Source organism: Scardinius erythrophthalmus, assembly GCF_964197995.2.
Source record: "Scardinius erythrophthalmus genome assembly, chromosome: 5".
Classification (NCBI taxonomy): Eukaryota; Metazoa; Chordata; class Actinopteri; order Cypriniformes; family Leuciscidae; genus Scardinius; species Scardinius erythrophthalmus.
In genome coordinates, this window is record NC_138225.1 from 48,116,545 (window position 1) to 48,143,751 (window position 27,207).

The window sequence follows — 27,207 nt, forward strand, 5'->3', positions numbered from 1 at the left end:
CTCCATGGGTCACTTGACAAGAAAATTGTCCGAGCCACTTGAAATTTCAAGATGGCGGCCATTTTTCAAGATGGCCGACACCTTAGTGGAGCAGTTAAGTGATATAGTGGGTTATTTGGTGATACAAGCATGAAAATTGGCATGAGCAGTCTCTGTGGGTCACTTGACAATAAGCCACCTACAGCTACTTGAAATTTCAAGATGGCCACCACTTTAGTGGAGCAATTAGGCTTAAGAAATCATTTAGTTGGTGATACAAGCATGAAAATTGCCATGGGCCTAATTGCTCCACTAAGGTGGTGGCCATCTTGAAAAATGGCCGCCATCTTGAAATTTCAAGTAGCTGTGGGTGGCTTATTGTTTAGTGACCATCAGAGACTGCTCATGCTAATTTTCATGCTTGTATCACCAAAAAAACACTATATCACTTAACTGCTCCACTAAGGTGTCGGCCATCTTGAAAAATGAAAAATCTTGAAATTTCAAGTGGCTCGGACAATTTTCTTGTCAAGTGACCCATGGAGACTGCTCATGCCAATTTTCACGCTTGTATCATAAACTGAACGATTATATCACTTAGCCGCTCCACTATATTTTAATAGTTTGTAAATAATAATAATAATAATAATAATAAATATAGCAATTTTAAGCAGACATGTTCAGCTTTTGATGTGAATTATATCAATACTCCCGTTCATGAATAAGATTCCTTGTGTACCTTGCTAAACATAATGACATTTTTCAATGACGTGCTACCACATTAACAATATTTAAAAATTAAAACAAAAAGTAAATATTTGTCTCTGAGTCATTACTGAAGTTAAAATGTGGAAGAAGTGAAGAAACTTGTGAAAGACACGTGGTCTGGGTGACTTCTTTGTGGATTTTCTTCACCCACACAAGACTTACTCCCTCCGTAAACACACACACACACACATCTTTTCCTTTTTTTGACTGATGTCTGCTTTTTCACATAACTCTGTGTGATATTTATAACATCACTTTCTTTGTCAGTTTTAATTAAAAAAACTGCAAAAATGCGTCCTATGTCAACTCCTCAACCTTCCTGCATTTACACAGTCTCCTCTGATATAATGTTGGCTTTTATTAAAGAAGAAAACAGACAGTTAGATCATCATTGCTTCAGTGTTTCCTGACACTGTCTCCAGACACTGCTTGCATCACTACTTTTCATGCATTTCTATGAAGAATGACTAATAACATCGAAGAACTGTTTTAACTGAGGGCTATTTATTGTGCTTTAATGACAAATATCAAGAAAGCTGTCTGTTACCCAATTGTTTCCTAAAAGGACACTTTCCGAATCAAATCACTGTTTATTTATTACTCACCATAGCACAAGGAGTTGTCAAATGTATGAGTCATATGTTGAGATTAAGATCAGTAGGTCATGAGGACACGTTGGAACAAGAGACATGACAATGTCTCGACTGAACGATAAGGTTTACACAGGTTCACATTGAACAAGCATGAAAAACATTGTTTAAATATATTCCAAATAAGGATCTGTAAAGCTTAGTTGGATTTATTTGACAAAATTATGTTTAGAATACAGTATCCGGAAAAAGGGACGTTTCTTTTTTTGCTTAGTTTATGTTTAGTATTTGTAATAGAGAAAGTGTGTAGGGCCAAACAGGAAATAATTAAATGTAAATCTGAATATATACATTTAAATCTGAATATATATTTATAAGCCTGAATATGTAAATCTGAATATAATCATAACTATATATTCAGATTTACATTTATATATTCAGACTTACATTTATATATATTAAGGCTTATAAAATATATATTCAGATTTGCATTCGTATTTTCAGGCTTATAAACTATGTATTCAGATTTACATTTATATAGTCAGACTTACATTTATATATTTAGACTTGCATTTATATATTCAGGCTTATAAACTATATATTCAAATTTACATGAATATATTCAGACTTATAAACTATATATTCAGATTTATATGCTTATTTTCAGATTTATATTCATATTTTCAGACTTGCATTTATATATTCAGGCTTATAAACTATATATTATTCACATTTGCATTTATCAGGTTTATAGACTATATATTGGGATTTACATTTTTATATTCAGATTTACATTTATATATTTATATTACCATGTATTTAGATACACATTTACACATTGTCAGCGTTGGTTGAAGCAGAAATGAAACAGAATCTGAGTGCAGAAGTCTTTATTTCAAAATAAACTCCGATATTCACAAAACAGAATCTTAAGAACAGGAACAAGGACAAGGGACAGAACCATCACATAAAACGACGTAGAACTGACAACTGGAACCAACCACAGGGTTTAAATACACAGGGACTAATCAAATAAATGAGACAGCTGACATGATAACGAGATAGCAGATGAACAGGTGATATAGGAATACAGACACACAGGGAAACATGAACTCACAGTAAAACTAGAAACAGGAAGATAGGTAAATAAGGTAAATAAATAAATACATAAATAAATAAATATCACTGCAGCAGGGTGTGAAATAATTATTGATCCATTTAAAATTTGTTTGATTGTTGCACAATCATGAAATTCAGCATATTTTTTTGAATTACAGGTATGTTAAACAAATTGAAAATATAAAAAGTACGAAGAAACGTGCAAAGGTCAGGATGTAGGCCTACAAAATCGAAAAGAAAACATTAGGTTCATTTTCAAAACATTTCAACTTGTGGTAGAAGAATCTTTAAAAAAAACACACAAATATTTAAGAAATTGACTATAAAAATAAGGTTGACATCTTTATTCGCCTTTATTGAGCGTCAGTAAACTTTTCATCAGTAATTGATATACGGCTTATCACTGCCCTCTAGCGGTCTTCACCCAAACTGCGCTTAAGGTCATGTGTGAAACTGGCGTAGTGCGCATGCGCAGTGCAGTGTGCGTCCATTAGCAGGAGGATCGCCGCTGGGTTTCAAACAGGATGAACGCGCCACCAGCATTCGAGTCCTTTTTACTGTTCGAGGGAGAAAAGAAGTAAGTGCAGTGCAACGCAATCTCTACTATTAAGTGATACTAATGGATAGCTGCCTATAATGAAACAAATAGTCAACAGCTGGAATACAGGAGGTAGCTTGCAAAGTGTTTAGCTTGTTGGCTAACGACAGATATTGTGAGCCCATCTGTAAAAAAAAAAAAAAAAAAATTAATAAAAAAACATTATTGTGATTTTAATAGACATGTTCCACTTTTGGGGTGCTATATATATATATATATATATATATATATATATATATATATATATAGAACATATAAACTGGAAAAAGGGTGTTCATGAATAAGATTCTTTGTGAAACTTACTAAACGTAGTCACATTTTCAAAAAAGTACCTATTAACAAAATAAAAAAAGTAAATATTGACTCTGAGCCATTACTGAACGACAGGTGGTAAGTCTATGTATGTATGTATGTATGTATGTACACCTATATATTAAAGTTTTTGGATATTCTTTAGAATACCATGGTACATGTATGTGGTATTTAACCAGTACTGTAGTATTTATAAGTATCACAATTATTACCATCATTTTACCATGGTACCGCCACAGTACTCTTTGTAAATGAGTAAGAAAAAAAATATAGAAGCAATTGTCTAATATTCCTGCTCATCTTCCTTTTCCAGAATCACAATAGTTAAAGACACCAAGGTGCCAAATGCGTGTCTGTTCACACTGAATAAAGAGGATCACACGCTGGGGAACATCATCCGCTCGTAAGTCTCTGATGGCCAGACGTGTTTGAGTCGTTACTGGGACACTCTGCTGGTTTGTGTAATCGACCTGTGACATGTTTCCATAAGGCAACTGCTGAAGGACCCTCAGGTGCTGTTTGCTGGGTATAAGGTTCCTCATCCTCTAGAACACAAGATTGTGATCCGCGTTCAGACGACACCAGACTACAGTCCCCAGGAAGCCTTCACTAATGCCATCACGGATCTGATCAGTGAGCTGTCCCTGCTGGAGGAGCGGTTCAGGGTATGTGTCGAATGCACAGCATTACAGATTGTTTCGAAGCAGCTTTAAAGTAACAAACAATCAATAACAAGTTATCAAATATATAATATGTTTAAATTCTTGTGGCAGTTCTGTTCTGTATGTACTGTTATTACAAGAACTAGTTCTGAACTTTCAGTTGTATTTTTATTTGCTAATTTCTTATTGTATTACTGACTGCATACTTGTCTTTTGTAATGTTTGAAATTGAAACTAGTAAGTCTAGTTTATTAGTTAGTTGTTCTTTAGGCTGCTGATTTTTTGTTCGTGTTGCTCAGCTGCAACAGAACGTTTTGCAATTAATGTTTGATATCTAAATGTTTGACTGGAGTTTTATTTTTTAACATATTGGAATCGAAACTTAGCCTGGAAATCCAGACCCAAATCTGAAAGATTAATGGTCTGGCATCGACTAATGAAAATCGGCCAGCTCGAGGGGCGGCACCAAGCATGCATTTGAAAATCCAACTGCATGCAATTGGATAACACTACGACCAATCACAACAAGCCCCATATGCTAAGCTACCAGCGGAGCTAACTGGTATAGACTCTTGTCGTATCCGGTCGGCCAAACAGCAAAAACGCCCTTCTTACAAAGGAACGATTCGAGCGGCGTCTTCTGTTCCTCTTTTAGATAAAAAGCCAAGTCTAACTCGTTCATTGTAGCGGCCAAAGCCGTTTCAAACAACTGGTGTTCATCCATAGCCATCTTGCAATGTTTACTAATGACTTCGACGTCACAGCGCTGTCGTCATCTCGCCTCTGGCCCGCCTATATCAGATAACCCGATGTGATTGCTGCAGCTCGGATATAAGGGCATATTTAATGAGCATCATTACTCGACACCAGAGTAACTCACTGAGCAAATTCAACTTGTGCTCTCGCGAGAACTCTGGATTTCCAGGGTAATCATTCTGTTTCGAATAGTAGACCCCAAAAACAAAATCAAGACTTTGTAAAAGGGCTCTTTAAAGCCTGGAACACACCAAGCTGACGCCGACGAACTAGCGCTGATGAAAGCCGACTGTGTTGTCGCCTCGCGTCGGGGTTAAAAGCGACACCTGAACACACCGAGAGAACTACAGCCGACTGTCAGCTAGAATGTGCGTTCTGCGTCTGCGTGTAAATGAGACAACTGTCTATTTCTGTAGATATATTCGTCTATATTCGTCATTCAAAAAGGGAAACCGACGCTGTAGGCTGCAGATACACAAACCATAAACAAAGCAGTGTGTGCTTACCGTTTTGAATATCAATCCTGCTAAACACTTTCTTTATTCCACTCCGCTCATATTAATATTAAAATATTCACCAAGGAACACTCAGGTAAGATGACTTAACATTAGAACAGCCTTCTATCTGTACCGTTTTGACTTTGCTCGCTGTTTTGCTATTTTTCTCGTGCACTGACTCGTTCACTAAGCTGAACAGCCAATCAGAGTTCCCTCTTTCACCGACGGCCCGACGCCGATTCAACATGTCGAATCGGCCGTTACAAAGCCGCCGAGGACCAATTTCAGCCGACGGTGCGGAACACACTGAGAAGATTTAGTCGGCCGACGCACGGAAACTGCCCGACGGCCGACCGTCGGCTTGGTGTGTTCCAGGCTTAAGTGTCCCAAACTAAGGAAGCCAAAGGTGACAGTGTCAGGGAACCTAAACTCCATCAGGTGACTGAAATGGAGGAAAAAACCTTGGGAGAATCCAGTTTCCTCTGGCCAGTGAGGGCTGATGTGATTTGATTTCGCAGCACTGCGTATCAGTCTCATTTACTAATTTACCTTTTTTATTTCAGGTCGCCATCAAAGACAAGCAGGAGGGAATAGAATGAAGAACTGGATGACAACAACATACTCAACTAACTGAATATCTACAATACTCCCATTTATTTATTTTATTGTTTTAAGTTAGGGCTGTGAAACAATGTTTTGTTTACATTAATATATATATGTGTACGGTGTATAATTATTTTGTATAAATAAATATACACACATGCATGTATATTTTTAAGAAAAATGTGTTATTTAAATGATATATAAATATACGTGCAAAAATTTCTTAAATACATTCATGCGTGTGTGTATTTTTATATTTAAAAATCAATTCTACACAGTACACACGCATATATTATGTGAACTCAAACTTTTATTTTGGATGCGATTAACCGTTTCGCAGCCCTAATTTATAAATGACAGCTGACAAGCTCTCAGGATAAATAATATAAGATCTTTAACAGCCTCTAACAACATTGAGGTTAAGATCTTTGGAGTTCCTCTTCCAATATTGTTTTTCTAACAAAGCATTCTGGTTATACAAAGCAAATCTTGGAACATTCTTTGAAAATGTTTCTTTGCACATCAAGTTTATGTTCAAGGAAAATTCCTCTTCAGCGCCCCACTTAATTGTGATGTACTTTATTTTTGTTGTTAATAAATTGCCTTTTTTTTAATGAAATGCATTGATTTGTGATTTCCGTGAGTCTTAATATTGTCGCATTGTTTCATGAGTTTGTGATACATGTGGCTTTTCGGGATGGGAACTGATAGGCCTTCAGTTGTTTTTGAGGGGACACATTAAAGTGATGCACAAACGTTGCTTGATGGCTGCCGGGTATTTTCCGAGTATTAATAACTGTGGTTGTAAAGGAATAAGAACATGTCTGAGGTGTGAGGCACAGAAGTCTGAACAACATTTACTGCAGAAGAATGACCTGGTGAGTCGACAACATTACGTTCAAAAGAGATTGCCTTGACATCTGTAGTTTGCGCACAAATGAGCCGAAGTTGCACTCAGTCACAGTCAGCATTGAGTTCAACCGGATCCTCCATTTAATAAAACTCAGATTGTTCTGCCTTGACTCTCAAAAATGTGTTACTAAGCTTTTCAAACTGTTCAAAGGTTTGAGTTCGGTCAGATTTTTGCTTTGTTTTGTTATTTTGAGCAAAAGTCTCTTATGCTTACCAAGCCTGGATGAAAAATAAAGTAAATCTATAATACTGTAAAATATTATTAAGAAGTTAAATAACTCGTTTCTATTTGAATATTTTAAAATGTAAAGCTGAATTTTCAGCATCATTACTCCAGTCTTCAGTCAGTATCACATTTTGGTGCTCAAGAAACATTTCTTATTAATATCTATGTTGAAAACAGTTGTGCTGTTTAATATTTGTGTCACAGCCATGATGCATTTTTTCATAATTTTTAAGATGAGACACTACATGCTATAACTGTTTTTTCATGCATCTGTCAATTTTGTGGTTTTTGGCTTTTCATAAAGTGTTTTTTTTTTTTTTTTAGACGAGTGAAAAGAAAACATCCAAAATAAAAAATGTATTCCTAAATCCAAAATCTCCTCTGTAAAAACGTTTGACTGCAATGACAACAAAATTAAACAACTGGCTTTGAACCTGGCTTTATTTAATGTTCAGATTTTTGTACTAGAAGTTTATGCAAATTAGTTCATATTTAATTAGATGGGCTAATGCTTTAATTGCATATTTAAACATTTCAGAAAACTTGTAATACAATGTAATCAATTGACTGGGGAAGTATGGTGATATCTTCGTTTTTTTTTTTTTTTTTTTTTTACCTTATTCACCTGGGGTTAATAGAAAATTCGAAAGAACAGCATTTATTTAATCTTTTGCAACATTACATTGTAACCCCCCCCCCCCCCCCAAAAAAAAAAAAATCGTACTGCCCCAAAACTTTTGAACACCACTATATATTTTTAATAAAAGTGTATATGTATACATATATATTCTATTGCAGATCCAATATGATTTCACCTATGATCCCGTGTCAAAGACAGCGGTCCGAGAGGAGGAGAGTGGCTCTCCACAGTCCTATGTGTTTCCTGGAATATTTTTGTGGGAGAATTTTGTGTCCGAAGATGAAGAGAGAGAGCTGATCGCCAGAATGGATCAAGACGTCTGGAGAGAATCTCAGTCAGGCCGACGGAAACAGGTGAATAAGGGAAAACACAGACACTGTGTACTAAGAAATAAATTCCTTCCACTTTTTATTCATCAGCACAGCAGCACATAATTTATGTAGTAAACATTGTATATAAGAACATATATGATTTAAATTTAAAGCATTCATAAATCTGTCACAGAAAATTGTATAATTTAACTGTCATAACTGGTCACCTTTTATTTTTTTATTCTAGTTTGAGGATTTGTTCAGTTTATTACAACAGTGCTGGTGTGTGAGATGCATTTTTAAAGAGGACCTATTATGCCCTTATACAAAGTCTTGATTTTGTTTTTGGGCTCTGCTAGAATAGGATTTCATGCTTGAATGTTCAAAAACACATTATTTTTCTCATATTTGACATTGTTGCAGCACCTCTCTTCCCAGTCTGTCTGTAACACTCTATTCAGTTCCTGTCTCTATGAAGCCCCTCCTTCTGAAAAGCACAATGTGCTCTGATTGGCCGGCTGGACCAGTGTGTTGTGATTGGTCAACCGCTGTAGAGCTTGTTTCGGAATCGTAACGCCCCTTACCATAACCATGAGTTTCAACATTACTAATGCAACTCAAACAGGCCTCGACCCCCTTTTTTTTTGAGTATCTTAGGCGGGAATTATTTACATGAGAAATATTGTGATGTGTTCCTTAAAGAAAACTCAAGACTGCAATGGTGGCATTTCAGGGATTTCAGAAACAGTGACACTGTAAATTTATTGTCCTTTTTCAAGCTTACACACTAGTTGAAAATGTAACAAAAAAAACATAATAGGTCCCCCTTAAAAGTTCAGAAATTCTATGTAATTTCTAAATTTAATATTAGGTTATAAAAGTTGTAAAACGGTACTATTGTAATAACATCCAAATAACAGTATATTTATATCCAAAGGACTTTGGGCCAAAGGTGAACTTCAAAAAACGGCGTGTCTGTGTGGGAGACTTCACTGGCCTGCCTGCTATCAGTCGCCACCTGGTGGACAGGATGTCTCAGGCTCCTCAGTTGGCCTCCTTCAAACCAGTAGAGCAATGCAACCTAGACTACGATCCCGTCAGAGGCTCTGCTATTGACCCTCACTTGGATGACAGCTGGCTGTGGGGAGAGCACCTGGTCACCATTAACCTGCTCTCGGACACTGTCCTCACGATGAGTTTAGATGGAGGCTGGGGAGACGTGGAGCACGGGGAGGTGAGAGTGGCTGTGCATTTACCGCGCAGATCATTGGTTGTACTCTACGGAGAGGCACGTCACCGCTGGAAACACGCCATCCACAGAAAAGACATTCACGGGCGCAGAGTGTGCAGCACCTTCCGGGAACTGTCTGCCGAGTTTCTACAGGGAGGAGAGCAGGAGAAACTGGGCTCAGAGTTGTTAGATATAGCACTGAGCTTCAAGGGTGCACCTCTATAAGCTTAGATAAGTGAATGTAGCTTCGGTTTTGCTTGCACACGACTGTAAAGTGATTCTTTTTCATTCTTAAATTAAATAAAGGCATATTCTTTTTACTCACTGTTGTGTTATTTTGTGAAAGAATAATGGTTATGAGCTGCAGTTATTTTTATAATAATAATAATAATTCGTTACATTTATATAGCGCTTTATCTGAGACCTCAAAGCGCTTTACATAGAAGGGGGGAATCTCCTCAACCACCACCGATGTGCAGCATCCACCTGGATGATGCGACGGCAGCCATATTGCGCCAGAACGCCCACCACACACCAGCTTACTGGTGGAGAGGAGACAGTGATGAAGCCAATCAGTATATGGGGATGATTAGGAGGCCATGATGGACAGAGGCCAAGGGGCAAATTTGGCCAGGATGCCGGGGTTACACCCCTACTCTTTTTCGAAGGATATCCTGGGATTTTTAATGACCACAGAGAGTCAGGACCTCGGTTTAACGTCTCATCCGAAGGACGGTGCTCTTTTGGCAGTAGTGTCCCCGTCACTATACTGGGGCGTTAGGACCCACACAGACCACAGGGTGAGCACCCCCTGCTGGCCTCACTAACACCTCTTCCAGCAGCAACCTCTTTTTTCCCAGGAGGTCTCCCATCCAGGTACTGACCAGGCTCAGCCCTGTTTAGCTTCAGTGGGCAACCAGTCTTGGGCTACAGGGTGATATAGCTGCTGACGTTTTTAACTAATTTAATGATTCCCTTATATGTTTAGAGCAATCTAAATCATATTTTTTGGGTGTGGTTCGAACTCATGATTATGAAAACATTTCCTGCATAAAGAAATCCAAAAAAGTTGTCATGAAACGGAAGATTTCAGTGTAGGGCGGGACTTGATTTTGTTCATCAGGAATTGATTGGATGGTTGTGGTTTGCTATCGCTGTGATGTCATGTGAGTGACAGGTTGTCCCGCCCTCGAGCCAGTAAACACATCATCAGAGAAGAGAAGAGATGAAGGTGGAAGAAGGAGGGGAGGTTATTTTGATTCATGATTGTGAGGGGTGGGCACATGAATATAAAAAAATGATGTGCATGGATAAGTCATTTATAATAAACAAATTCTCAATTTTGATTTTATTGTGACTTTAAATGTTTTAGCAAAGCTGCACTGTTATTTACATGAGGAATATTGTGATGTGTTCATTCCCTAAAGAAAACTCAAGACTACAATGGAGGCGTTTCAGGGAGTTCAGAAACCGTGACAGAATTCGGTAATATGTGAGTTTAAACTTCACATTAAAAGTGATGCAGGTTTAGATTAATTTATATAGTTTGACATTTCTTTTGGGAATTGTAAAAAGCCTTTACATTAAATTGATAACGTTTTTAGAAACATTTTTGATTTGGTTATTATATCAGTGGTTCTCAACCTTTTTTACTCCAAGGCCCTCCTTTGTATGAGACAATATTTGAAGACCCTCCTATCTAAGCTGATATGTACCTTTGGTACTACTATTGTAATAAATACAAATAACTCAAATAACAGTTTAATGTTGTACATCTTTACTTTTAGCTTCTAAAATAGTTTAAATTAAGATTATATTAACTTATTAGGGAAGTTTGCCCACTGGTTTATATGTATGTTCTAAGTGTGCTTGAAATATTACTCTCATTTTTTCCAGTTATAACTGCACGTTCAGGTTTTCTGACTACAATGCCACACTCAATATGGCGGAATGATGACGCCAAAACCAACTTGTACGTCACAGCTGGTCAAAGGTCATTTGTATTTTCCCGGGAAAACGATCACATGACCTCGTGTGAATTTACATTTAAATCAGATTTCTGGCCCCGCGTGTACGTGAGAGGTAAGCTGTGTACATCGCTTTGAGCACCAATAAAATTATTTTTTTACTCTAACGTCTGTAAAACACAACGTTTATTTAACACAACTAAACTCAACAGCACAATAAACATGCAAAAAAAAAACAAAAAAAAAAAACGTCATAATCAGTTAACAAATCCGTAATAACGGATGTACAATAGGCAGCATCGTATTTATGATTTCAAAGTTGCCTTTCAGAGTTGATTTTACCAATAATATTGCTTTGTGTGAGTAATATGTGAGTTTAAACTTCACATTAAAAGTAATGCAAGTTTTCATTAAATTCTTTTGGGAATTATAATGACATATTTTTCTTTGTTTACTTAGCATTTTCCAGTATTTGCGGAATGTAAATAATGTTGCTCTCTAGTCTCTACAAAAGTTTCACTGCAATCTCCTGTGTTCAGAGCCCTCATAGGGTGTGAATAGACCACTTGTCCTGTGTCATTACATAACAATACAAGTGTCTGACACCTGAATGCCCAATAGCAAGAGATTTACAAAGTGTCTGAAACCTTTATAAGGTCTGATTAAACACAAAACCCACACTTTCACTGTGTGCAGCCATGGAGAAGATAACAGAGAAGATACTGCTGGAGAAAAGCTCTCCAAAGGCCAACAAACTGGACCAGATCAAGACCCTCAAGTAAGAGTTTGTGATTTCAAGGCACGCTATGATGTGTTTTGGTCTGTCAGTCAAAAGTAATTTTTTAATAATAATTACAATGTTTTTGTCTAATGCTCACCAAGGCTGCGTTTATTTGAGCAAAAATACAGTAAAACAGTAATATTGTGAAATGAAACGAATCATTACTCCAGTCTTCAGTGTCACATGATCCTTCAGAAATCATTCTAATATGTTGATTTACTGCTCAAGAAACATTATTATTATTATCAGTGTTTTTGTGGAAACTGCAATATACTACCTTTTAAAAGTTTAGGGTAAATAAGTTAATAAATTAATACTTTTATTCAGAAAGTGTGTGTTAAATTAATTCAAGTGACAGTAAAGCCATTTATAATGTTATGAAAGATTTCTATTTCAAATGCTGTTCTTTTAACTTTCTATTAATCAAAGAATCTGAAAAAAAAAACATATCAGAGTTTCCACAAAAGTATTAAGCAGCAAAACTGTTTTTTTTTCTCAACATTGATATCAACAAGAGCCATTATTAATAATTGAGCACAAATAATAATTGATAATAACTGAGCAGTAATTCTGAGAGTAATGATGCTGAAAATTCAACTTTGCCATCACAGGAATAAATGACATTTTAAATTATATTAAAATGGAAAACAGGTGTGTTAAAATGTAATAATATTACTGTTTTTACTGTATTTTTTATCAAATAAATTCAGCCTTGGTGAGCAGAAAAGACTGAGCTATCAAAAAACATTAATAAATCTTAATTTGACCGCCAGTTTATTAAAAGAATAAAGATAACTATTTGAATGTCCTTATGTTTGTAAAATATATGATCTGATAAATGCGCGTATTCTCTGCTCAGTCTCTCACGCATGGGTCTGAGGAGCGAGGATCTGCCTGTGCCTCTGCTGTCTAAACTCTGTAGTCTAGAGCAGTTGGATTTGTCTGGGAACATGTTGCAGGAGATTCCCAAAGGCCTCTGTCTACCCTGCCTGAAGATCCTGAACTGCTCAAACAACGAAATGGAGGATGTGACATCACTGGAAGCCCTGAGAAACATCGAAGAGCTTAGACTAGAGGACAACCTCTACCTCACAGTGAGAATCACACCTTCAACCCTCATATTTATTTGAAATCAGAGCATCATCAGTGGCGTTTGTTGACACTCTCAGTCTTGCTGTTTAGGTCAACGATGAACACAAAGTGATCTTCCTGTTACCTAGACTGAGGATGTTCAATGGGAAGGATATCAGCTCTACGGCACATCATATTCGCCATGGCAGCACTGAGATCCTCAGGAAGAGGGTGAGAACTGACTTTTACACGTATTCATATCATTGTCACCCGTTGCCCTGTTTACACCTGGTGCTAAGATGCGTTTTGGTCGATCGGATCATGAGTAGACGAGGGAGACACATTCTCGTTTACACCTGAGGTGCGTTCCATTCGACAGGGTCCATACGCAGTGTTCACTGCTCCCCTACTCCCTGAGCACGGTATATCAGTTGAAGTGGACTTCACTGACAATAACCGCTCATTTGAAACGCCCTGCAAACGTCATCAAAGAAAGTCAACGACAGGCTCGCGCAGATTATGATATAACATAAAAATATATAGGACTACATTCATATTTAAATTTTTATTATTATATTATATATTTACAATTATATTGCACTATTTTACAACTATCTAAAATAAATTCACAAACTAGCTAAGCTGGCTGCATTCACTGAGGTAAATTATAATTATCAAAAATAGTATATGTGATATTCACAACAATAACCATTAAAAATACTGTCATTTGTATAACAATGGCGAAATGTATGAATACTTAAGTATACTCCATCGTTAGTTATGACCATTCTGACTGGTGATGACGTGCGCGAAATGACAGTTGGGCGATCATCGCTCTCCACTTCCTGTGAAGTGATGTATCGATGTTCCCTTATTCCCTATGCCGTGCGCAGTGCCCTTCGAACTGAACATGTTCACTCCCTTCGGATTGGAATCTCACTTAAGATGGCGGAATACCCTGTGAAGTCCACTTCGCAGTCCTCTTACGGTCAAATGGAACGCACCTCTGGTGTTTTAATCCGTCTCTTTTGTCCACTTTCAACCACTTCTGTCCTGATTTCTTCGAGGGGAGGGTGTAAGCTTGTGCAATTTACACGTGAACACGACTGGAGACGACGGAAAAACATGCTCTGACAGCCACAAGACCAGCCAAGACCTGTTAGAAATCAGGAATGTTGAGAGAACATTGTGCTTGGTACGTTTTTCATCTTCAGACCAAACTTGGGTCGACAGCCGAAAAAAGTTTAAATCCCGTCTCGCTAGCGCGCTTCCCGTAATCGTTACACATTAGGTCAGTAGGTGGAGAGTAGACGGTCTTTTGTGGCTGTTTGAATACATGAGCGTTTACACTACGAAAGAAATCCGGTCTTTTGCATTTTCGACTACCTCTGGAAGTGGTCAAAAGTGGACAAGCTCAAAACATTTTAGACCCCTGTATTTAGTGTCGCCCACTTGTGATCCAAACTCCAAAACGCATCTTAATACCAGATGTAAACAGGGCCTATGTGATATTTCTGTCTGGTTTTTGTTATTGTTAATTTCAGTTAGTTTGTATATTTTTAAAGGTCCCATTAAACTGCTATATTATTTCCTCATTGTTTTTTGACCACCTTCAGGTGATTGGTTTGTGGGAACGAAGCTTCAGTCTCCCTGATCCCGTCACGACACAGAGTCTGGCTGCTGTGGAGAAGAGTTTTGTCAATGCTGCCTACAGCCAAATCAAATACGGCCCCAGTTCCTTGAGCGATTACACAAAGTTTAGGGTCGGTACTCTTGTGTGTTTACTGCGTTCACTGGGTCCTCCTGACGCAGATCTTTGCATTAATAGAGCCTCTATATTGCTGTGTCTCTGTGGTTGCATTTTGACTCATTTTGTTTTTGCTTTTTAAGCTTGAAATGATTGCAAAGGAATATTTGAAGTCACTGACCTGCAGTGAAGAAGGAAGCAAAGTCCAAGACGTCACTCCGACAAAAGAGAATGAGGTAAAGACAGTGGCCTAATTTTTTCGATTTAAAGCCAAATCAAAATATTAATGGTACAGTACTACAGTTTAATGAACCTTTTGACAAAATATAATCATACACACACGTTTCTTACCTCATCACATTCAGTTTTGAATGACATTATTTAAATGATAGCATATTTTCAATTCAAAATGGTGAAATTACTATGAAAAAGATGTGCATCACTGTATGTTACTGTGGGTCGTTAAACATATCCATCTTATCACGCACACACTCTTTCACTGTAAAAACTAAAACCATATGCTAATAAAGTATGAACTATCAATCAGACGACAGAAGGCATGTAGTAGATTGTGCACAAGTTTTTCAGCAAATTTTGATCATGTTGATAATTTAGAGGCTTTAGAAATTTGTGTATGAAATATAATACTGTAGGCTTTATAGAGATAAAATGGTTTTTCCCATCCCAGGTGATAATTGCATAGAAGTTAAAGAACATATATATTTCATTGTTTTACACAACACAGACTCCTACAGAGAGAAAGACTCGTGATCTTGGTGGTAACAGTATCACAAGTCCTCAGAAAAGAACCCGAAACAACACCGAGGTGTCTGCAGAGGCCAGTCCACGAAAGTCAAGTCGCTTGGCGAGTGCAGCTCCGGTTGAGGCTAGTCCGCGAAAATCCACTCGAGTGCCGAGCACTCCACAGAAAACTGACCCTGGATTGTCCAGCCCCAGAAAGCGTGCCAGAATGACCAGCACGGACACTCCCGAGGGAAGTCCAAGGAAATCAAGCCGCCTTGAAAATATTTCTCAGAAAGTTGTTAGCAAAACTGAAAGCCCCAGAAAAGCTTCTAAGAGGCCAGACATCTCTACGCCCACATCAAGGCCAGCCAAACGTGAGAGTCCGATGAAAACGGCTAAAGATCAGACTACAGCTCAACAAAGCAAACAGAACATTGCCAACACTCCTCGGAAAACTACCAGAATCAAACTCCATGTTTCTCAGGTGGGTCAAAGACATGGGGCTTGGTTTTGGGATCTACTGGAATGGGTTTTTATGCTTGAATGTTCAAAAAACATATTTTACATTATTGCAGCATCTCTCTTCCCAGTCTGTCAGGAACGCTCAGTTTAGTTAATAGGATAGTTAATAGTTAAAGGATACATTAACAATGGCTTGAATATAAATCATCTATGATGAGAATTTAAAAACAAAAGCATTTTTTCAAACATTTGGTTAAAATTTACATTTATAACTTTTTATGCCAAATTAAAGTCATGCAGAAAAAATGCAGAGGTAAGGTTGGGTTAGGTTGTAAAACATCATGTGGCTTAGCCCCCCATTTTATGATATTTATTTATACATACATAAATAAATAATTTCAGATATTTGTCAAATACCTTGAAAAATAGGGTTAGGGTTAGTATATTTAGTCATGTTTTTGAGGTGTAATGAAAATTTGGCATTACAGATACTTTTTACTTAGACCACATGACATTTTTAGAGTCATCAAATAAAAACATGAATACAAAACATGTATTGTAAACTAAATTTTTTATCTCAGACACTCCTATTTGTTGTTTTTTTAACTTTAATCAGCTTTCTGACCATGGTTTTGGTCTAAACAATTTCCTTATTGCTCCAGATTGTTGTATTTGCACGTCTATTGCCACTGAATCACTCTTAAGTTGTGCTTTCCTATTGTTGCTTTTACTGTATTTGTATCTCGTTTACTGTTGATTGCTCATCACACAGTCGTTAGCGCATCATTAATGTGCGTCTCTCTCCCCTGCCGTTCCAGGAGCCGGTGCGTCTGCAGCCGTTCCACGTCCTGCAGTGTCACAGTCGACAGGACAGCCCAGACGACTTCAGCACGCAGCTTTGGGCCTGTGCGTTTGAGCCCGCGCAGGAATGCAGAGGTGGTGGTGAGCAAGGTCAAGTCATTCAATGAAATGAAATCAGCTGTGCTGTGTGCTTCATTGTATTATTGATCTGATACGTCTGCCATTGCTTTTAATCTGTTAGATATCAGAGATGTGTCTCGGACAGTTGCCACATGTGGAGGGGAAACTTTGTGTGTGATTGACTGTGAGTCAGGACATGTGCTGAAGAAATACAAGGTTCCTGGTGAGGTGAGTGCAAAGAAGTTCTGTACAAAACCGCCTCTTTCCACCGGGTGGCTGTGGTGTCGGCCAATCAGTTTTCTGAATCACAGAAATGAGACATGGAATACACCGGCTATTCAGACAATCATATCTCAGTTCTGCTGTCTGCATTATACAGGATGTGCATGTGCACAGTATGCAAATATTCCATATGCATTGAATACCTGAGTTTAGTTCAGTATTCAACAGAGCAGACTTTGAGAATTTTTTTTCCCACAATGCAACGCACACAACTTGATGGTCCATTTGTAATGAATATACTAGGGATTTTTTTCATAACCAATACTGATTATTTGAATGTTTATTTAATATTTTACTTTTTTTGTTCATTCATATCACAACCAAAAAAAAAAAAAAGCACAAAAAACAACAACAACAACAACGATAAAAAGGCTAAATAAATCTAATGTTTTTAAGGGAGTTGATCAGCTTTACATAATTATTATCATTCCGTTTAAAATACAGTTTACAGTTAGGCTAAGGAATAAAGACAACTACTTCACTGGAATACATTTTCAGGAAAGCAACAATCAAAACAGTAAATATTAAATAAATTACATTTGAGTCTTAAGAATGGCATGTTAACAGAACCAAATATTATATAATATTATAAATGGCAGTTTTGCATGTTGGTAAAAACCAATCTCTCAAGCATACTGGAAGTTATTTAGTTATTACTGAAATTTATGCTTACTGATCCCATATACTTTTTTTTATAATACACAGTGTATATAGTACTGTATTCCATTGTGAGCAACCGCTGACAAATCTATTTCCATTTTCTTTGGTTTGATGTCACAGAATCCAACCTAGCCTGTCTGCATCTAAATTCAGTGTTGCATTCCTTGTTGTCTTGCAGGAGTTCTTCTCACTAGCATGGTCCACGGTGCTGATGTCCAGGACAGGAGGCTCTACCCGACCCTGTAATATCCTGGCTGCTGGGGGAAAGAGGGGTCTTGTAAAGCTCATCCATCCCCGAGTCAACCTGGCGTTCGGAGAGTTTCGCGCCAGTCGTCGTGCCATTTCCATTATGCGCTTCAGTCCACGCAACCCTAGATTTCTCTTCAGTGAGTCAAACAAACCGTTAATACATTAGGGGCTTTCACCGGTGGAACGTTTCATAGTTCCTATAACTACTGGCTGAAGTACATACTTTTTGGCATGTTCGCACTGCAGGAACTGGGAATGATTTTAGTTATAGGAACACCTTTTGGGGGAACTAAATTAGCTCCTACTTTAGATTAGGGTCTAACCAGCACTATAGGAACTACCAGTGATGTAAGTGTATGTTGATTGGCCGACGTATGGAGAGAGAATTGTGTCTTTATTACATGCGAGAAAATAAATGATCTGAGAGAAAAAAAAAGTTTGAGAGAAAAAGTTATCACACTGATAGCAAAAAAGCATTTCATGAGAGAAAAAAAAATATTTGAGAGAAAAAGTTTTCATACCAATAGCAAAAAATAATAATATTTGAGACTAAAAAAAGTTTTGAGAGAAAGTATTTTCTCATAGAACATAAAAAATATAAATTGGAGTGTCCGTGCTCAACTAAGGCAGAGGCGGCATCTATGCCGGTGAACCGAACAATGGTATAATGATTCAGTTCGACTCCCAAGACAAGATGATGCTCACCCGACTGGCCAATAGGATCGTGGCCCCGCCCTTGACACAATTTTCACAGTGAAAGCAAAATCCTGACACGAGAGCAAGAAATTGCATCGAGAGCAAAGAAAAGCGTTTTGAGAGAAACACTTTTTTTTTTAGAGAAAATGTTTTCACACTGATAGCAAAATATATATATATATGAGAGTTTTTTTCAAATTATTTTGAGAGAGATTTTTTTTCTCAGAAATAATTTTTAAAAATTCAAATTTATATTTTTTTTATGTTCTATGAGAAAATACTTTCTCTCAAAACTTTTTTTAGTCTCAAATATTATTATTTTTTGCTATTGGTATGAAATCTTTTTTTCTCAAATCTTTTTTTTTCTCTCATGAAATGCTTTTTTGCTATCAGTGTGATAACTTTTTCTCTCAAACTTTTTTTTCTCTCTCAGATCATTTATTTTCTCGCATGTAATAAAGACACAATTCTCTCTCCATACCGACGTATACCATATGAAACACCAGCACCTGCCATTTAAAAAAAACTTATAAACACAGTTTACATATACCATGGTGGGAGGAGCAAACGACAGACACAGTGGGTGCGGCCTCCCTCCAAAAAGGGAAAGAAGTGTCCAATGGGAAAAAGTGCCTCCCTCTTCATTCTGGGATGCGAGGGGCGGCAGCTCTCTTCTGTAGGAGCTCGGTTTCCCTGGGACCGCAGCGTTTAAAGGGGCAGGGCCCTCTCTCACACCCACTACAATCGGGAACCTAGCGAAGGCCGGCAATTTAAGGATCGCCAAAGTCCAGGCACTTCGCAACCTTAACGCTACGGAGTTGTTGACATAGTTGAATGTTGCGCTTAAATGATGTAGCTGTCGGCCGGCTTACGTCGCTTCAGAGTTCTTACTGGCGGTGCGAATGCAACCAGGAAAATGGCCCTAGGGGAACACATTGCCACCAATGGTCTACGATCAACTTAGGCTTACAGTGCTTTTGGGAAACGCACCCCTGATGGCTAGTTCCTATAACTGAGTTTCGAACTACCTGGTGCAAAAGCCCCTATGAGACTAATTGAATTGACTGAATAACAACTTATTTGAGTTATATAGACTTATAAAATCACTTTGTTTCTATTTACAGCTGGAACGTATGAAAATAAGATCTTTTTGTGGGACATTGGTGGACTGGATCGTGATTACAACTTTAAAATCAGGTTATTTATTATTTATTTTCCTGTAATTTGTGTGCTGCATTTATGTTCAAAAGCATTTACATTTCATTTTTAAACTCTAGCACACTTGTCCATAACTGTTGTGTTTCTTCTATTACCCACAGTAAGCTGCTGGTCCTGGAGACGTGCTCCACTCCTCTGCATGTCTCTCTGCTCCCCGCGTCTCCAGACACACACCTTCTCTCGGCCTGTGATGACGGGCTGTATGTGTTTGACATCCAGCTCAGTAAAAACACACAGAAGAGGTTTGAGTTGTCCATCAGTTCAGATATTATCATCCCTCTGCTGATTAATCTGTGTGGCAAAGAAATAAAGTTTCTTTATTGAAATTCACTTTGCTTTTTTTCAGAAATGAGGAGATGGAGGTTGTGTTTCCAATCTACAAGAAAAACGACAAGAAAAACAACTACCGGACGATTGACGCACTGAGCTTCCTCTCAGATGATATAGTGGGTGAGTAAATAATAGGGTTGGGTACCGAAACCCGGTTCCAATAGGGAACCGGTTTCGACGTAAACGGTAGTAACCAGACCGAATAAATACGAAACTTTCGGTGCCTGATTTCGGTGCCTGGCGTTTTTTACCGCCCCCTATAAAACATCTCGCGGCACGAATGATCCAATAATAAAACATCTCCAGTTAACCAGCAGAGCATTCATTTAGTTCGTTTGTTAAATAAGAGATCTAGCGCTGAAATGTGTTTTTTAAATCAAGTGATCAAAGACAAAGTGCTCGTTGCCGCTGCGATCAGGACGCGCTCGGATTCTTCACTCGGACGCGCGCTTCAATACGTTGCAGAGATCAATCTATTTATGAGGCGCCGTCTATATGATTATGTGCGCGGAGAGTTTGTGTGTGCGTGCTCGCGTCTCAGATGAGTTTGTGTGTGTGTGTGTGTGTGTGTGTGCTCGCGTCTCAGATGAGTATGTGCGCGGAGAGTTCCGCGCGTCTCGTGTGTGTAGAGTTTGCGTGTGTGTGCGTGAGCGACTTTTGAAGTTGTGCATTTCATATGTATTAGTTTGAGCATTCAGCAGTATACATGTATGTGTGACTACCTAGTATATGTGTATGCAAGGGTTTCATATGTGCGTGAATGAAGTTTGATTTAAGCCCTAGATGGCGCCTCATATCTATTCGTTCTGGTGAAATCTCAAATATAATGGACACAAAGTGTCCCTGCTTGATATACAACCACTGATGAGCATAATCGGTTTAAAAAAAAAAAAAAAAACTACGAATGCGGATTAGAACCCAAAACCTCTGACACGCTTGACTAAAGTTCAAGTTCAGCTGCCAGTGTTCCTCTTCGGGTAAGTCTAGTATTTTAATGCCAACTGCAAATCTTGCATATCAAGTATGAAGTATATCAATATCAAGTAGCCTATATTCATATGAGGCTATACTGTGTGTGTTAAATATTTCTGCTCAGTGTCAGATATTTCTCTGTTTTGTAAAAGTCATAGTATGAGAAGACAAAATTTTGATCTTAACTCAAGTGTTTTGTGCTACATTAGTAGCCTTTTAAAGGGCACAATTTTTCATTTAATCAGAAATCAGAAAATCTTTTACAGAAAATCACACACACACACACACACACACACGCACACACACACACACACACACACACACACACACACACACACACACAGAGAGGTATTATTTTTTTTTTTTTTGATAAAGTGTGTGCGGTTTAGTTTTCTTAAGTACCGTTTCAAGAACCGTTTAAGCACCGGAACCGTTTGAAAAATACCGAGTAGGTACTGGTATCGGATAAAACCCAACCAATACCCAACCCTAGTAAATAATAAGAAAAGTGCAGGACTAGTTGACCAAAGAATACATTTAATATATAATGTATATTTTAGGTGGATTATTATTGATGAATCATTATTATTACTTTAATACTTGGTATATAATTATATATTTAAATGATTAATAATTGTTATTACTGATGTTGTTGTTGCTACTATTATACACTAAATATATAATTTTAAACATATTTGTAAAAATAATTTCAAGGTCGTCTTTTTTTTCCGGACATTTTGTACCTGTACATTTTCCATTTACAATTGTGCCTAGTATAAGGCTAGGCATATTATCTTTGAAAGTGACTCTTAAAGGGATAGTTCACCCGAAACTGAAAATTATGTCATTAATTACTCACCCTAACCCTCAAGACTTTCGTTCATCTTCGAAACTCGAAGATATTTTGATGAAATCTGAGAGCTTTCTGTCCCTCCATTGACAGTTACGCAACTACCACTTTGATGCGTCAAAAATTTCATAAAGCGATCGTAAAACTAATCCATATGAATTGAACGGTTTAGTCCAAATTTCTAAAGAGACTCGGATGACTTTATATGATGAACAGATTGAATTTAGGCTATTAGTCCTATATCAACTCACACATCAGTTGTGGTAAACGGAAGCTCAAGCATGTTCGCTTGACGTGCGAGAACCAGTGAGGTTCATTCTCGTGTTACACAGCACGTTTGAGCTTCTGCAAGAACCAATGAATAAATGTAAATAAAAACCTAAATTCAATCTGTTCATCATATCAAGCGATTGTGTCTCTTCAGAAATTTTAGACTAGTTTTATGATCTCTTTATGAACCTTTTGAAGTGACTGTCAATGGAGGGACAGAAATCTCTCAGATTTCATTAAAAATCTCTTTATTTGTGTTCCAAAAATGAATGAAAGACTTACAGGTATGGAACGACATGAGAGTGAGTAATTAATGACAATTTTTAAATCGCTCGATTAATGTGGATTTTTTTACAATCTTTTTATAAGCATTTTGAATTTTCATTTTTGTGTGAACTATTCCTTTAAAACGTTTTGTGGCTTTTATATTGAAGGCAGTAATGATGGTTGTCATTTCTCCTGCCAGCGTCCAAGAGCCACATGCAGGGCTCTATCTACCTGTGGAGCTGGAGAGCTACACGGGCATCTTGGAATGGCAGAAAGAAAGAGGTGGCAGCTGTTGTTCTGGCAGAGCTGCAGTGGTCCAGCACTGAGATCCCATACCTGTCTCTAGGCACCTGTCCAGGTATTCATGTTCTGTCTATATAAATGTCATATGGTCAAACATAGGGACACAAAAAAAAAATTCTACATTCTTCTTGGGTCAGTAATCTCAGTATAAATATGCAGAATCTGTCTGGGCAGTGCTCATTAATAATGTACCAATCACTGGTGAGATTGTATGCATATATGAAGAAAATCTGAAGGCAAAACTGATGATTGTTTTTTCTTGTAGGTTATGGTTATGTGGTGTGTGGGGATGATCAAGGCAGGCTATGGATGTACCATATCACAGACACCATGATGGAAAACTTCAAGAGTGGAAAAACGATTTCAGCCACTGAGGTAAGTTAAGCATTGCTGGATTAGCGATACGGTACGGATTTAATGATAATATTTTAGGGCATGCACTAGGGATGTTGCGGTGACGGATTTTTTCCACCGGTTAATCGACGTGTAAATAAACCGGTAATCCCGGTGTCACCGGGGTTGCGTGTCGGGGATTTCGGGTGGCCGAAAATGCGGACGTGCACACGTCACAATTTACTTTCACTTTAATTAGCGGCAATTCAGTAGCATTTGTTTGAATTAATCATGGGTTAATTTATTTTATTGCAAAATGAATAATAACTTAACACACCATGTAAAAACTAAACAAAAGCACTTATGAAACACCTTTAAAGTGCATTTATTAACAAAACGAACCACTGCACACATCGTGCAAGTATCAAACAAGAAATTTTATAAAAAAAAAATTACTATTCGTTAAATAAAGTGCCTGCCTTTTTCAGCAAAAAAAACAAAAAAAACAAACAAAAAAAAAAACACCGCACAACCATCGAATATGAAACGAACGAACATCAAAAACTTAGTTAAATAAGGTAGCCTACCCGAATAATCACTGGACACTTAAGTGCAAAAAAAAAACTAATATAAAAATTAAACTCACGTTTGCATTTCTCTTTGAAACCAGATCTTCCGCCATCCTTTGCCAGTTAGCTCGCCTCACTCTCCTCAAATGATAAATGAAATCGGACACCTGCTGCTTTACTGCGGCGCTCGTTCCGCTTACGCTAAATTAAGAAGGCACATAGTCACTAACTGAATTAAGTGCTTTATTACTATAGGCTAAAACTTCAACACGATGGGGACGGTGCCGGTGGTCAAGTGCTATGACCGGTAGGTGGGTTAAACACCGTGTATCACCGGTAACACCGACTATCGCAACAAGCCTAGCATGCACTGAAAAATGGTTAACTATAAATAATAACGTCCTAATGAACTGGTTTTATTCAAGTCAAAAATATTATTTAATATTGCTGAATCAACCTAAATGCATTATTTTATACCAACAAAATTCATTTTTATGGGTTAAATCAAGTAAGCAATAGCCACCACTTTTTGGTGTTTTGTTTGTCAAGTTTTCTCTCATTTAAATCTCTCAAAGTAATTTTGTTAGCTGCAGTATAGACACACTAAATCCTTTAAAGGGATACTCCACCGTTTTTCCATATTAAACTATGTTATTGCCTTAACTAAGACGAGTTGATACATACCTCTCTCATCTCAGTGCGTGCACTTAATCGCTCTTGCGCGCGGTGACACTTTGAAAGCACTTAGCTTACCCCAGTATATTCAATGGTATCTAACAGCAATGAATTTAGAAGTGACCAAACACATCAACATTTTCCCTATTTAAAAACAGTTACACGAGTAACTGGGAGTACTTCGACTCGGCGCAGTAAAAATTCACACCTGATCCTCTTCCTCTCACTTCTGTCAATGGTGGAAAGAGGATCAGGCGTGACTTTTTACTGCGCCGAGTCGAAGTACTTCCAAAAGTGCTATTCCACCATACATTATAGTTATCCTTTTTAACCCGCTTAGAAAAGCGCCACGTTTTATTTTGTGTCACCATACTTGGTCGTATAACTTACCCGTGTAACTGTTTTTAAATAGGGAAAACGTTGATGTGTTTGGTCACTTCTAAATTCATTGCTGTTAGATACCATTGAATATACTGGGGTAAGCTAAGTGCTTTCAAAGTGTCACCGCGCGCTTGAGCGATTAAGTGCACGCACTGAGATGAGAGAGGTATGTATCAACTCGTCTTAGTTAAGGGAATAACATAGTTTAATATGGAAAAACGGTGGAGTGTCCCTTAAAGAAAGTGTCAACATGTCAACTCTAGAGGAGTGATTGTTCTCTATGGTTGTAAACAGAGCTCCTGGATCTCATTTCTCTCTTTTGCTTGTGTTATTTCAGGTGCTGGAGTGGCCGTCACCGGTTCGAGCTGGAATGGGTGCATTAGAGGGGCCTTCTATCAACAACATTGCCATGGATCCTGATCTACATTACTTAGTTGCCCTTACTGACAAGAATATGGCTGTGGTTTGGAAGAGAGAGAATCACTGAGGAAAAAGAGATGTTCAGTTGCTGGCAGTATTTCTCCTTATTCTGAACTCGACTTGAATTGAGATCATGATTGTTTGAGGAGAGCAGGAGTTAAAAAGAAAATGAAGACTTCACCTGTTTTTAAGACTTATTGTCTCAAAGAGACAGAGAAAGATTAATTTAGCCATTGTGTAAATTGTTCCTTTTCCACTTTTGCTAGTTTTAGTAGGTAGAAGGCAATTGTAATTGCAAAGTCATTCATCATTTTTTCTTATTTCAGTCTTCAAAAAATATTAAAGGGGACCTATTATGCCATTTTTGTCTTAATTTTGTTTTTGGGATCTACTAGAACAGGTTTTCATAATTGAATGTTAAAAAAACAGCAACTCTCTTCCCAGTCTGTCTGAGCTGCGCTTCTCAAAAGCAACGTAACCCTAGGAAGATCGTAGAACCAGTGGCATCACAATGCTTTTGAGAAGCGCAGCCCTGTTTAGTTCCTTCCTCTATGAAGTCCCTCCTTCCGGAAAGCACAGTGTGCTCTGATTGGTCGGCTGGACCAGTGTGTTGTGATTAGTCATCCACTTCGAGTGTGTTTCAGAAATGTCACGTCTGTGTTTGTTCCTGAAAGAAAAACTCAAGACTACAATGAAGTGTCAGGGTGTTCAGAAACAGTGTGTACTGATATGTAGAGTAACTCGGAGTGCGGAGAGCTTTGTATCTTTGCAGATCTTTTTCATGCACAAACAGCAACGTTACACACTAAAAAAAGATAAAAATGTAAAAAAGCATAATAGGACCCCTTTGATTTCAGAGAAAAGATTGTCAGAAAATCAGGACTTTTTATATTTTTGTTTTAATGAATAAACTGGTGTCATACACCATTTTCTTATTTACATGACTCTCATTCATGCTTCACACTTCATGTTCACAGGACATGTTGCTAAACTGACGCAGAGACACACGTTGCTGAAGCAGATTAATTGGTCTGGAACTATGTGTAACATAAAAGTGACTGATTTCTGCCTCTACAGCTCTCAATTGGGTGCGCTGCATTTCCATATTTCACCATAGATATACAATAGAAAAATGTGAGGTGCTGTTGAGTTTGGGAAGGTGTCTCTGCCCTCTTAGTACAATCATTACATACTGTGTAGCCTATCTGCCTTCTCAAACCATATGCTAAAAGTTTTATTTCCAACTCACTTTATATCTTAAAATAGACTCTGAAAAATGTTTAAAATAATATTGGTTGCAAGTTTATATAGAGGTCTATCTTTTCAAGTGGATGAATATTTTGGTTTGGGCAGAGGTTCTCTTATCATTTACTCTCTCACTCTACTCAACTCATGCTAGAGCTCACCATCCCTTTTTTGGGTGGAGTATCTCTTTAACTGGTTTATTGAAATGTGAACAAAAGCAGAATTAGACTTTGGAATGGGATTAGTACGGTATTTATTTATTTCACATATTCCCTAGTGATTCAACTCAGCACTTAACATTATGTGAGGCAAATTGTTATTTTTTTATTTTTAGAAGTGCTATTTCTATGGTCCTGTGATATAGTCGTCTTTTAAGTTCAGGTTGGAATATTGATTTTACTTAGGCCTATATTTTTTTCTTATTTCTTCTTACTTCAACTAAAAGTGATGATTCACCCCCAAAACTTACTCACCATAATGGTTATGCTGTATGATTTATTTGCTTTAATGTAACACCAAAAGAGGTATTAAACAGAATGACAGTGACTGACAGCCTGTCACTATTCACCTTTATTGCATCTCCAGCTCAT

The 27,207-nt window shown here is 37.7% G+C and overlaps 3 protein-coding genes across 3 annotated transcripts; all 3 read left to right on the forward strand.

Annotated features, from left to right (window-relative positions):
• Nucleotides 1–2,901: 2,901 nt before the first annotated feature.
• On the forward strand, nucleotides 2,902–6,762 carry polr2j (RNA polymerase II subunit J). The gene is made up of 4 exons (XM_081364560.1): nucleotides 2,902–3,033; nucleotides 3,680–3,769; nucleotides 3,857–4,031; nucleotides 5,845–6,762. The coding sequence occupies exons 1-4, from the start codon at nucleotides 2,981–2,983 to the stop codon at nucleotides 5,878–5,880; spliced, it is 354 nt and encodes a 117-aa protein (XP_081220686.1). The 5' UTR covers nucleotides 2,902–2,980; the 3' UTR covers nucleotides 5,881–6,762.
• alkbh4 (alkB homolog 4, lysine demthylase) lies at nucleotides 6,585–9,536 on the forward strand. The gene is made up of 3 exons (XM_081364559.1): nucleotides 6,585–6,762; nucleotides 7,821–8,015; nucleotides 8,911–9,536. The coding sequence occupies exons 1-3, from the start codon at nucleotides 6,631–6,633 to the stop codon at nucleotides 9,427–9,429; spliced, it is 846 nt and encodes a 281-aa protein (XP_081220685.1). The 5' UTR covers nucleotides 6,585–6,630; the 3' UTR covers nucleotides 9,430–9,536.
• Nucleotides 9,537–11,232: 1,696 nt separating this feature from the next.
• lrwd1 (leucine-rich repeats and WD repeat domain containing 1) lies at nucleotides 11,233–26,310 on the forward strand. The gene is made up of 16 exons (XM_081365750.1): nucleotides 11,233–11,286; nucleotides 11,868–11,949; nucleotides 12,812–13,046; nucleotides 13,135–13,254; nucleotides 14,640–14,786; nucleotides 14,914–15,006; nucleotides 15,516–15,998; nucleotides 16,795–16,918; nucleotides 17,019–17,125; nucleotides 18,018–18,225; nucleotides 19,909–19,981; nucleotides 20,104–20,244; nucleotides 20,349–20,452; nucleotides 22,891–23,049; nucleotides 23,260–23,369; nucleotides 25,290–26,310. Exons 2-16 carry the CDS (start codon nucleotides 11,870–11,872, stop codon nucleotides 25,437–25,439), a joined length of 2,334 nt encoding a protein of 777 aa, XP_081221876.1. The 5' UTR covers nucleotides 11,233–11,286; nucleotides 11,868–11,869; the 3' UTR covers nucleotides 25,440–26,310.
• Nucleotides 26,311–27,207: the final 897 nt, after the last annotated feature.

Coding starts and splice junctions, on each gene's coding strand:
- polr2j (XM_081364560.1), top strand. CDS start 2,981: ATGAACGCGCCACCAGCATTCGAGTCCTTTTTACTGTTCGAGGGAGAA. Junction 3,034..3,679: donor CTGTTCGAGGGAGAAAAGAA/GTAAGTGCAGTG, acceptor TTCCTTTTCCAG/AATCACAATAGTTAAAGACA. Junction 4,032..5,844: donor TGCTGGAGGAGCGGTTCAGG/GTATGTGTCGAA, acceptor TTTTTATTTCAG/GTCGCCATCAAAGACAAGCA.
- alkbh4 (XM_081364559.1), top strand. CDS start 6,631: ATGCACAAACGTTGCTTGATGGCTGCCGGGTATTTTCCGAGTATTAAT. Junction 6,763..7,820: donor TACTGCAGAAGAATGACCTG/GTGAGTCGACAA, acceptor ATTCTATTGCAG/ATCCAATATGATTTCACCTA. Junction 8,016..8,910: donor AGTCAGGCCGACGGAAACAG/GTGAATAAGGGA, acceptor TTATATCCAAAG/GACTTTGGGCCAAAGGTGAA.
- lrwd1 (XM_081365750.1), top strand. CDS start 11,870: ATGGAGAAGATAACAGAGAAGATACTGCTGGAGAAAAGCTCTCCAAAG. Junction 14,787..14,913: donor GCGATTACACAAAGTTTAGG/GTCGGTACTCTT, acceptor TTGCTTTTTAAG/CTTGAAATGATTGCAAAGGA. Junction 19,982..20,103: donor GATTACAACTTTAAAATCAG/GTTATTTATTAT, acceptor TATTACCCACAG/TAAGCTGCTGGTCCTGGAGA.